The sequence below is a fragment of the Hemicordylus capensis genome, chromosome 2 (genome assembly GCF_027244095.1).
Source record: "Hemicordylus capensis ecotype Gifberg chromosome 2, rHemCap1.1.pri, whole genome shotgun sequence".
NCBI lineage: Eukaryota > Metazoa > Chordata > Lepidosauria > Squamata > Cordylidae > Hemicordylus > Hemicordylus capensis.
This window is the reverse complement of record NC_069658.1, coordinates 254,481,382-254,493,691: the sequence shown is the minus strand read 5'-3', so window position 1 is coordinate 254,493,691 and position 12,310 is coordinate 254,481,382. Positions and strand designations below refer to the sequence as shown.

Below are 12,310 nucleotides of genomic sequence, written 5' to 3'. Positions count from 1 at the left end.
TTCAGATCACCAAGAGACTAGCTGGGGCGCATTCCAACCTTGCTACGCCCCTGGAGCATGATGATGATGATGATGATACGAAATAGCAGCCTTGTAACACTTTATAGTGTTCGAAACTATCACATAACATTAATTCCGTAAATCCTTAAAAACCCTCTCGGGAAACGCCTTTCCAGAATACTGAAGATGTGATAGATTCACTCTATTAATCAGCCCGGAACGGTTCATTTTCGGGTTCCAGCTTAAAGTTTCCTATTCGGATCATAAAACGCTGAACACCAAGTATGGGCGGAAGTAATGACTCACTCTAATTTTAGATAACTACCTAAAGTCACATCCGCCCTTCTCTGTGTGTGCTTTCCCCTCGCTTCCCCTAGGGAGATTGCATTGGTCTGTTTCGACGTGCGGCTTTTAACGTGTAAAACGTTGGAGTTGAAGAGTTATTAAGGTAATGGTGATGGTGGAGAGGAGGGGCTTGAATGTGTGGCGATGAAAGAGGGATGTTGTGAGGGTTAGCCAGGGGGGTGAAAAACGACGGGAAGCTGGAGGAAGGGTTATGGGAAAGCACTGAACGGTCGTGGAGAAAGGAGATATTGCAGGCACAAATGCAAGTGGAGAAGGGTGCTCAGGAGGAGGGTTTTGTGAAAGGGAAAGAGGGCAAATTCGCGGAGGGGGGGCGGTTGAGGTCCTCTGGAGCAGGGATTCTCAACGTTGGGTTCCCAGATGTTATTGGACTTCAACTCCCATAACCCCCAGCCCCAGAGACCTTTGGTTGGGGGTTATGGGAGCGGAAGTCCAATAACATCTGGGGACCCAACGCTGAGAATCCCTGCTCTGGACTGGAGGATGGGCAGCGGAAGTAGGTGAAACATTTGGAAGAGGAAAAGAATAAAGTGGAAAGGTTTGACAGACTGGGGTGGGGTGGTGGGCAACATGGATGGAAGTGGTGCTCAAATTAGAGGAGGACCAGAAAGGACACCCCCTGGCCCCCCGGTCTCTGAGACACCCTCTGACCACTGTTTTTAGAAGGATGTGTGGGACCACAATGTGACCAAAACTGAAGAGAGTTGGATAGTAGGGCTGGCAGATTTGTTTGTCTCCGACACCCCCCACTCCTGTAATCCGAACAGTGAATGCAGAAAGAAAATGATGCTGGCAGTGGGAAGGGTGAATAGAGCAGTGGTGGAATGCTGGAAATGTTGAAAGCCAGGGAGTGGTTAAAACTTGTGGCTAGGAGAAAGGTGTTCTCTCTCTGTTCCAGTCTCTGCCACACTGGAACTGCTGCTAATCCTGCATCTCCCCCTCAGCCCACCAGTAGCCAGCCCTTCCAACTGCATGCCAATCCACATGGCATCACGGTACCAACGTCGCCTGTGGCGCTATGTAAATGCTGGCCGTCGCCGCAAACTGCACAGACTCTTGAAGCATCATCGGAAAGCACTGGACCTGAGTGAGGCTGTGGGGCACAAGAACCGAACCCCTTTGCACCGATCCTGTGCCCGGCTGGACTACAAAACTGTTGTCCTCTTGCTGGAGTATGGAGCAGACCCCTCCATCCTGGACCAACAAGGGGACACTGCCCTACATGTGGCTGCCCGGCATGTTGCACGCAAAGGAGGCACTGGTGAGGCATGCCATTTGAACAATTTCTTGGTTAATATACAAGCAAGCTAATTGGTCATTTCTTCCCTGCTAGTGGGGATCTGTGGTAATTTGCAGTAGGTAGAAAAGAAGGAGGTGTCAGTTTCTAGGCACTGCATTTTAAGAAAGACATTGATAAAGTGGGACAGGTTCAGGGGAAGACAACAAAGATAGTGAGGGTGTGTGTGTCTGAAAACCAAGTTCCTGTAAATAACAATTGAATAAGCTGGGTATATTTAGCCTGAAGAAGAGAAGAGTAATGAAGGATATAATAGCCATCTTCAAATATCTGAAGGCCTGGCTTAGAAGAAGTGCTACCTGAGCAAATAGGTACCTTTTAAAAAGTGGTGATTCTCTTTATTTAGCAGGGGGAGAGCAACTGGCCTTATCCACCTCCAGAACAGCATTCCTCCAGTGGCTGTTGCTGCTTGTTGTATCTTATGTTTCTGGTTTAGATTGTGAGCCCTTTGGGGACCCTAACCCTTCTTAATTTAATTATTTATATTTATGTAAACTGCTTTGGGAACTTTTGTTGAAAAGTGGTATGTAAATATTTATCGTATACGTTTTCATACCTGTTCTCTGATGCTTCTGAGGGCAGGACTAGAACCCCTGGGTTGAAATTTATAAGGAAGCAGGCTCAAACTAGACAGGAAGCATTTCCTAATTGTAAGAGCTGTTTGACAGTGCAGCCATCTGCCTTTTGCAGTGGTGGGTTCTCCTTTGCTAGAGGTTCCCGAACAGAAGCTGCATGGCCATCCCTCGAATGCTGTTGCAGTTTCCTGCACTGAGCAGGGGGTTGGTCTAGAAGACCTCCAGGGTCTCCAGTTGCAGGGGAGTAACAGCGGGAGAGAGGGCATGCCCTCAACTCCTGCCTGTGGGCTTCCAGCGGCATCTGGTAGACCACTGTGTGAAACAGGATGCTGGACTAGATGGGCCTTGGGCCTCATCCAGCAGGGCTGTTCTTATGTTCTTATGTCCCTTCCAAATCTAAAATTCTGTAATTCTAGGAAGGGGACTCTCCATTACTTAATTGGCCTTATTATATGTGCCACCAATGTGTCATGGAGTTTTAGCTCAGTGGTAGAGCCTGTGCTTTGAATGCAGAAGCTCCCAGTTTCAGTCCAGGCATCTCCAACTGAAAGAACTTCAGGAAACAGTAGGAAAGGCCCCTGTTTGCCCGAGAGCTTCCAGTCAAAGTCAGACATGCCAGTGGTCAAAAGGCAGTTCCATGGGTTCGTTATGAAATGGCTTGTAGAGAGGCTCACCATTGCTTTGCACTTGCTTGGCTTGGGGAGACCCCTTATGGAGCTCATGCAGGTGGCTTCCTTCGAGGCAACCTGCAGATATGCCATGTGGATGTAGCTGTTGCCGCAAGGCACACAGTCTAGGAACTTTGAGAGCACATTTCCGATGGCAGCTGGTCCCTGTCCTTTCCCCCTCTAAGGCAGCTTAAGGGATCTTTCAAAGATTAGGACTTTATCCTTTCCCATGAGAACTGACCTCTGGCAATGTGTGTGCATTGATCAGATCATACCTACTCAGGCTGATCTGGCCTTCCAGCCTTGGTCAATAGATAGATTAAAGGATAGACAACTGGCGGTTTGAAGGCTAGGGTTAGGAAGTTGCCTTATACTGATCAGGCATGACAAAGAGGGCAGCACCAAAACTAAAAGGAAAGGAAAAATGATCCACGAATGCAAAGAGAAGTATCTTATTCAGAGATCCCAACGCGTTTTGAGCAAGTGCTTTTAGTGGGGGGTGGGGGGGGAAGTGTATTGGTTGATTAGAGATAATTGATTAATTTGTTTGTTTCAGGAACAGTGTTTGTCACTTCAGTTTCTCCCCTGATGAAGATCTCTTGCTTGAAATGTGTTGGAATCTCTGAATAAAATATTTTTGCAGCAGTGAATCTTTCCCCCCCTTGGTTATACTGAGTCAGACCATTAGTCTGTCTAGCTCAGTATTGTCCACACTGACTGGCAGTGGCTCTCCAGGCTTTCAGACCAACCCTACCTGTGGATGCCTGGGATTGAATGCATACAAAGCAGGCATCCCCAAACTGCGGCCCTCCAGATGTTGCTGAACTACAACTGCCAGCATCCCTAGACACAATTTTTTGTGGCTGGGTATGCTGGAAGTTGTAGTTCAGCAACATCTGGAGGGCCGCAGTTTGGGGATGCCTGATACAAAGCATATGGTCTTCCTCTGAGCTAAGATCCTTCCCATAACCTGGCTGACCGGATTTCAAATCCTTCTCTCCCTGTTATGCATTGGTTGGTTGGTTGGCTTCTCCCATAAGACCTGACAAGCAGGGGAGGGAAGCTCTTTAACCTTTTCCTCCCTGGTATGAACAGCAACAGAAGCTTTTACTGAGTTCTCTCATTACTCAGCTGCTAGGGAAAAGAGACAGAAACTGGAAGTGAGTGGATGAGGTGCATGAGATAGGGGTTCTCAAACTTGGATCCCCAGATGTTGTTGGACTACAACTCCCATCATCCCCAGCCACAAGGGCTGAAGGCCCGAGTCTGAGGTCTTCTGGCATAAGCGAAAATTTTGCCAAAGCCTCTGTTGCTATTCACAAAAGGGATGGTGCTTAGGAATCCTTTGCTGGAGCCAGCTGTGTGGGCAATTCTGCCCTGCTCATTTTGAATCATGGAATCTATTGTGGACAAGATATAGCAAAACTGGGTTTTAAAACTCAGACTAGGGAATGCCTTCCACAGAGATGTTCACCAGTCTCTGTTACTGTTTACCATTAGTAGTAGTATTTATATACCAGTTTTCAAGAAAAGGTTCTTAAAGTGGTTTACATAGAAAATAATAATAAGGAAGAAATGGTTCCCTGTCCTCAAAAGGCCCACAGTCTAAAAAGAAACACAAGGTAGATACTGCTACAGCCACTAGATGGATGCTGTACGGGGTTGAATCAGGCCAGTTTCTCGCCCCCTGCTTAATATTTGAGAATCACCACTTCAAAGATGCCTCTTTGTCCAATTTGTCTACCTTCCAGCAGGCAATGAAAACTTTCCTGCTCCAGTCTGCTTTTGCTTATATCTGCTTTCCTCTGCAAATTATATGTTAGACATCTGTAATTTATGTTGGTTTATCTAATTTTTTGAATTTAAAATGTTATGCCCAACTTTTCTAACAAGAAATGCTGAAGGTGGCTTTGAATTATTAGCCGCCTTGAATATGGTTCAGTGCCGTTCTACAGTATTGTAGAAAGGTGAGATATAAAATAAAAACAAATAACTGTAGTCTATGTAGGGACCATTAGAGGGTGCTAGGGGTGGGGCTGTCTGCTGTAGTTAGCACAGTGGCCACTACGTGGCACCGTTAACCTCATTTCTCTCTCTCCCATGTCTCAGCATATGAAGACCTGTTTGTTCCTTTGCGAAACCGTTGCCCCTCTGCCATGAGTATCAGAAACAGAGATGGAAAAACACCGGGGGACCTGCTGGGACAAACAAAAGAGAAATGGGTATCAGTATAGTTTGGTGGGGAAGAATATTATTATTATTATTATTATTATTATTATTTATTACATTTTATATCCCGCCCTTCCTCCAAGGAGCCCAGAGCAGTGTACTACATACTTAGGTTTCTCCTCACAACAACTCTGTGAAGTAGGTTAGGCTGAGAGAGAAGTGACTGGCCCAGAGTCACCCAGCTAGTATCATGGCTGAATGGGGATTTGAACTCGGGTCTCCCCGGTCCTAGTCCAGCACTCTAACCACTACACCATGCTGGCTCCAAACTAGATCAGCACCAAACCAGATGGGGTTTGAGGTATTCTTCCCAAAATGGGATTCTGATACCCTGTGATTCTCCACAGTGCCCTCAGGAGTTGTTGGAAGAGAGGGAGACAGAACGTGATGCTGACAGAGAGTGGAATCGCAAACTTCTTGGCGAGTGGGAGGACGAGAATCCAGAGACCTGCTGGCAGTACGAAGGTGAAGTCTGGCATTTCCTAGATTTGAAGTGATGTCAGGCAGGCACCCCGCCTCCCGTGCCAGATAAAGCTTTCCCCACCATTTTATCTGCAGGCCAGGAAAAGATTTGCCTGTTTTAATTGCTGTGTGTCTGGCTGCTGTTGATGGCATACAAGCAGGACCGGTAGAAACGGTGGCAAACCCACTGACTTTTCCCTACCAACCCCACATTTGTGCGATTTGACTGGGCTGTTGGATTCTAGTAATATAAGAAACAGCTGTCTACCGAGTCAGATCTTGGTCCAGCTAGCTGGGTATTGTCAACAATGACTGACAGCAGCCATTGAGGCTTTCAGGGAAATGAATTTTCCCTGAAAATATGGAATCTTCCATTCAATAGAAGCAAGGTGGTAATAATAACTTTATTTGTTGGTTGCCTCATAACAAATTGTTCTCTGGGTGGCTCACAAAGTAAAACAGTTGATTAAAACATGCAATTAAAACTGATTTAAAAGAACATAAAAAGATTGCAATAACATGCAAAGCATTTTAAAAACTGTTGAAAACCCCATTATTATATTAATAATAATAATAATAATAATAATAATAATAATAATAATAATAATAATAATTTGATTTCTATACTGCCCTTCCAAAAATGGCTCAGGGCTGTTTACACAGAAAAATAATAAATACATAAGATGGATCCCTGTCCCCAAAGGGGTCACAATCTAAAAAATTTAAAGCCTGGGTAAACAGAAAGGTCTTCACCTGGTTTCTAAAAGCACAAAGTGACGACAAAAGGTGAACCTCACTGGGGAAGTTATTCCATAGATGTGGTGCCACCACCAAAAAGGCCCTCTTCCTAGTAGCCATCTGTCTCACCTCCTTTGGCAGGGTCACTCAGAGCAGAGCCTCTGAAAAGGTTCTGGAAGACCAGGTATGTAGGGACAGATGGGACAAGGTGCACTCTAAGGTAACCTGGTCCCAAGCCATTTAGGGATGGCTTACTTTAAAGTTTAAGATCAGCACTTTGAAGTGGGTTCGGAAATGAACTGGGAGCCAGTGCAGCTGACAAAGCCCTGGCGTGATATGATCAAAATGCCCAGGCCCAGTTAATAATCTTGCGGCCCTATTTTGGACCAAGTGCAGTTTTGAACCATTTTCAAAGGCAGCTCCATGTATCACTCATTGCAGTAATCTCAGCAGTAAATGTCTTTCTTTTGTAGCTGTTCCCCAACAAGGATATTTTGCAGAGGAGAAGGGGATATTTATGTACATAATTACATATGTCTGTAGCAATTCCTTCCTTTCAATCCACAACACGGCTGCTACGTCCTAGAACAACGTGCAGCCTATCACCATTTTGAAAGGGGCTTCCTGCCTCTGCGTGTTTGCTGATTGCTTTTAAAAATGGCCCTCTCCTACAACAGAGCAAACTGTGGAGGCCTTCTCCTGCTACTCATCTGTTTGTTTTCTTCCCTACTGGTCTGCTGGCCACTTTCCCTCTGGGGGGAAATTCATTCCTGTCCCCTAAACAAGTGATCGGTCACAATCTGAATGAAATCCACTTGCAGAGTCATCCCAGGAAAATCCGTATTGGTGCAATTCTAAAGCCCTTGCGTAGCACAACAGGAAAAAGCAGAAAAAGACAATGACTTCTCACAAGTAGCTGTCATGTGGAGGCAAAGAGACTGAGCTGTGAACCAGGAAGTTCACGTCTTTGCCTCAGCTTTGCACTCACTAGGTGGCCTTAAGCAAGCTGCTATTCTTGTTAGCTATAGCGCCTTCACCTCCAATATACAGATATGTGAAGTGCTTGGAAAACTGGAGGTGCAAAATAAGGATTGTAATGGTGATAATTAGGCCTGTGCAACGATTCAGTCTTGAAGCTTCAGGGGAGCACCAACAAGAGAGAAGGCATGCCTTCACCTCTTGCCTGTGGGCTTCTCAGAGGCATCTGGTGGGCCACTATGTGAAACAAGATGCTGGACTGGATGGACCTTGATCCAGCAGGGCTGTTCTTATGTTCTTAAGCTGAATCATTTGCACCCTGTGGGGTGCTCTACTGGGAAAGCACTAGGAAGGACTACATTTCCCAGAATTCCTTGTGCACCATCCTGCACAGCTTTCATGACATTGCTGGGGCTTCCCATAGCTCCGTATCCCTTTAAGACCCTCCCAGTGCTGCGCACAGGAACACTCTGTGTGGAGATACATGCGGCGGGTGGCCACCACTCCACAGGGCAAGAAGCCAGGTGCAAATGATTTGGTTTCAGTGCTTCAAGGATGGATCTTTGCACAGGCCTAATGATTATGATGAGGATTGATATGGTGCTATATAGGCTGATCAATGTGCATCACAGGTGTTTTCTCTGTAATCCTTACAGCCGTATATTATTATCCCCATATTGCAGGCTGGCAACTAAGGCAGTGGCTTGTGTAAGGCCCCCCCTCATGAATTCAGGGCTGAGGTGAGATGAACCCAAGTTGAGACTGAACACAGGGCTTCCTGGTTCACCGGACAGCCTCCGCCATCACACGACACTGAGTCTTTCTCTTCTTCGGCTTCCTCTTGTGGTAGTTGAGTGCTGTGAAATTGCCACGAATAACATCTCAGTGGGTTATGTTCAGCATCTGACTGATCACCTTATTTTGGGCTTGGGAAGAATCTTCTCCCAAATCAGTTAGGTTAGTGACCCCTGGAAGGTCCTACTTCCCGAAGCATGTGGCTTGACTTAGTTCCTTGAGTTATCTGCAGCTGTTTGGTGTATCTTCTCTCTGCTCTAGGGAAAAGGACCACATGGTGTCTGGAATGGGATGAGAGACACTCATCAAGCCTGTCACACCAGAGCCTTTTAATATTCCTTTCTTTTTACCCGTTTCTAGAGGATTTCTACACCACCAGCCCAGACCCAGAATCCTATGAAGAATGGTTTGATCGCATAGCCCAGGAGTACAGGCAAAAGCGCAGGCGAGTGGAGGAAAAACCCCAGCAGAAACCTAAAACTGAAGCACAAAAGCCTTCCCTCAAATTGCGCCCCCTAGAGGAGGAGCATCTACTGTATGAGAAACGGGCCCGAGCCAAAGAAGCAGAGCTGAAGGAGGCCAAGAGACAGCGCTACGAGGAAGGCTGCAGCCGGGTCTTCTCCACTGACAGTTCATGTCCTTTGCGTTATGTGGACATTCCCTGGCCCTGCCCGAAAGGAACTCCTGAGGAGATGGCGGCAGTGGCAGTTCACGGCGCCAACCCATCGGACAGAGCCGCGTACCGGCGCTTCATCCGGCGGCAGCAGGCTCTCTGGCACCCGGACAAGTTTGCCCAACGCTGTGGCACTCGCTTAGCCGAACAGGATCGGCGCCGGATCTTGGACACCGTCACTGCATTGTCTCAAGCTTTCAATCGACTAGCTGAAGCTGCCAAATGACTCTTTGCTGTATGTGAATAAAGTTTTCTCCCTCCTGGAATGTGGAGCAGCGCATTGTGTGCAGAAAGGGTTCTGATCTCCTCCCTTAAAAATGGCTTTCCCTGCGGGCGGGTTCTCACACCATGGTGGCGAGTAAGTACGGATCAACCACCTGCCATGGCTTCCAAGTCATGTGAAGCCGTCAGTGTTGGCTGGAGAATGTCAGATACCCACCTCAGCCTGACACTGCCCACTCGTCTTCGAATGTGGCTGCAAATGTCAGGCGGATGTCAAGCTGAGGTGCGTACCTGACATTCCCCACCCAACATTGGTGGCTTCACACGACATGGAAGCGGTGGCACTAGTGGTTCATCTGTACGTATTTGCCGCTGTGATGTGAGAATCTGCCCAATTTGAAGACTTTCCCAAAAAGTGTTTTCGGTATCAGAGCTTGGTTTCAAAACAGGAGTGGAAATAATAGAGAGCGTTCCTCTATGCATGTGCAAAGTGCTTTACCTTGCTACTGAGTGTGAACCTATGGAACTGCCTTAAATCAAGTCAGACTACTGGTCCGTTCGGCCCACTGCAGTCTGTTTTGACACACGCTGGCTCTTCAAGGCTTCAGACTTGGATCTTTTCCAGCCCTGCTACGTCTTTAACAGGAAGTGCCAAAGACTGATTCTGGGACTTTCTGCAAGTCAGAGATGTCCTCTTTTGCTGAGCGGTGGCCCTTGCCACAGCCATACCCCTGAGATCTAGGGAAAGAGTCCTAAATAGTGGAGAATATCGCTCTTAAGCCATGCTTTAGGGCAGGGCTGTATAGCTGTAGTCCAACAGCAGCCTCCAGCTGTTGTTGGACTACAACTCCCATCATCCCCACCATAGTGGCCAATAGTCAGCAATGATGGGAGTTGTAGTCCAGCAACAGCTGGAGGCTGAAGTTGTGTGGCCTTGCTCCAGGGTCGCTGTCTTCAGGTAAATGCAAAGGTTACGTGAGTGCTTGGGAATGGGAATTTGTCTCTGCCCTATTTTTAGCCTACTTTCTGAAGAGAAGAAGGAGTTCACAATGTTTGTTTGAGTGTCCCCTTCTAATAACTTTTGCAGTCAGAAACAAAGCACATCCACAGGATATGAGGAGTTCCTGGGGACCCTGAAGGGGCTATGTTTTTTGCTGATCTGCCATGATGGTTCAAGAGGGCGGCCACTCCAAATATGGGCAATACCCTTTGTTTGTGTAGCTCTTGTTTGGCTTTGCCAAACAAATTCACAGCACTCCTCTCCTTTTCTTTAAGAAAAGGTGGGAATAGGGATTTAAAAAATAAATAAATTGCTAGCTGTAGTGATGGGAAGGATTTGAGGGAGGACTAGGCCTCACTTAGAGCAACTGCTGGGAGTGTGGGCCTTTCCTAATAAAGGAAAAAGCCTGGGAAAATCAAAACAAAAGGACCAATCCTAAGGACTGGGCAGGAACTATACACACAGACACCAGCAGGAGAAGAGAAAACTTTTTCTTCTTTGTTCTGTCCCAAGAGTGCCCAGATGAAGCAGCTGGCTGAGAAGCTGCTGGGGAAATGGGAAGGCCACAGCCAGGAGGCTGGAGACAGCAGGAAGATCCCTGTCTGTGAGTAATAAATTAGGGACCAGTTCAGTTAGATGCGTGAGGGAAGTTATTTTCCTTTATTGTATTGCTTGAATTTGAGTTGCTGAGCTAACGAAAACGATCTCTCTCTGTGCTTTATGAAGATACGATTGTTCTTATTGCATATTCTTACGATATTGCACAGAAAAGCAACCAAATTCACAGCACATGGGAAGGGGGAACCTAGGGGACCCAGCAGGATTTTTTTTTTTTTGGTCCGCTCACCATCTTGTTTCAAGATGGCAGCCACTCAAGATCAAAATAAAGATGACAACCCTTTGTAATTAATGTACTAACAGATGGATACAAATCAAACTCATAACACTAAGGAGGGTATCCTAGGTATGACTCCCCATGTTAAAACAAGATGAAAGTAGGCTCCATTAGTTTAACTCAGGGCTACTTATTCTCATCTTTTAATTTCCGTCTCTGAACTTCTTAGTGATGTTTAGGCCCTCCTCCTATATTCTAGGATCCCTCCTATATTACAGGCTGCTAGCAATCAGGAACGTACAACCATATATGTGGACATGTTAACTGATTACTTATTTATTATTAATTTATTACTTTTCTGTACGGCCCCATCCAAAGGCCATGGGCAGTGCACAACAAGTAAAGAACAAAAACAAACACCAATTAAAACAAACTGCTAAAACAATATAAAAACAAATTTAAAACAGTTCAGAGCCACTTAAATATACTTAACAATTTAAAAACCTTGGAAGGCCAAGCCAAACATGTAAGTTTTAGGGCTCTCTTGAAGGCCAGCAACAAGCCCAAACTATGGATATCTGCTGGGAGTGCATTCCACAGGCCAGGAGCAGTGCAGAGAAGGCCCGGTTCCTAGTTGCCACGAGATGTACCGGTGGTAATTGGAGACGGACCTCTCCAAATGACCTCAGTGTGTGATGGGGATCATACAGAAGAAGGTGCTCTCTAAGGTAGCCTGGACCCAAGCCATTCAGGGCTTTAAAGGTGATAATCAGCACTTTGTATTTTGCCCAGGAACATATTGGCAGCCAATGCAACTGTTTGAGAACAGGCTCTCCTGGCCATAGCCTCCATCTGAGATACCAGGGTGAGGCCTGAATCCAAGAGCACTCCCAAGCTGTGTACCTCTCCCTTCTGCGGGAGTGTAACCCCATCCAGCACAGGAAGATCTAACTCATCCCTCAAATTCTGATTTCCCCACAATGAGCACTTCTGTCTTGCTTGGACTCAGCTTCAAATTATTGTCCCTCATCATCCAGCCCATTACTGCCCATAGGCAGGCATTTAGGGAGTGAATGCTATTTCCTGATGATGATGGTTGATGATGATAAGGACAAATGGATTGGGGTGTGATCAGCATACTGATAACGCCCTGCACCAAATCTCCTGATGACTCTCGCCCTGCACCAAATCTGATGATCTCACTCAACTTCAGTTGATACTGGTTGGCTTGTGCAGGGCTGCACATTGCTCTCCTGCAGATGTTGGACTACAAATGCCATCATATCTTGCTGTTGGCCACTGTGGCCAGGGATGATGGGAGTTGTAGTCCAAAAACAGCTGAATGACCGATGTTGTGCAACCCTTGGTTAGTACCTTAGGGAGCCTTGGTCCCTCCCACCAGTGCCCCAAGGGAACGAGCTGGTGGCAGGAGATGACTGAATGTGTAATTCCTCTCTGCACCTGTAGGTGGCAAT

At 46.6% G+C, this 12,310-nt stretch overlaps 1 protein-coding gene across 7 annotated transcripts; it reads left to right on the top strand.

Annotated features, from left to right (window-relative positions):
- The first annotated feature begins 298 nt into the window (after positions 1-298).
- Positions 299-9,044, top strand: NFKBIL1 (NFKB inhibitor like 1). 7 transcript variants are annotated; one of them, XM_053303454.1, is made up of 5 exons: positions 299-448; positions 1,308-1,624; positions 5,013-5,125; positions 5,480-5,597; positions 8,466-9,044. In XM_053303454.1, exons 2-5 carry the CDS (start codon positions 1,336-1,338, stop codon positions 9,002-9,004), a joined length of 1,059 nt encoding a protein of 352 aa, XP_053159429.1. In that variant the 5' UTR covers positions 299-448; positions 1,308-1,335; the 3' UTR covers positions 9,005-9,044. The 7 variants fall into 7 exon arrangements, with proteins under 7 accessions (XP_053159429.1, XP_053159431.1, XP_053159430.1 ...); XM_053303456.1 differs by having other exon boundaries at positions 313-448; positions 1,262-1,624; XM_053303455.1 differs by lacking the exon at positions 299-448 and adding an exon at positions 462-607.
- Positions 9,045-12,310: the final 3,266 nt, after the last annotated feature.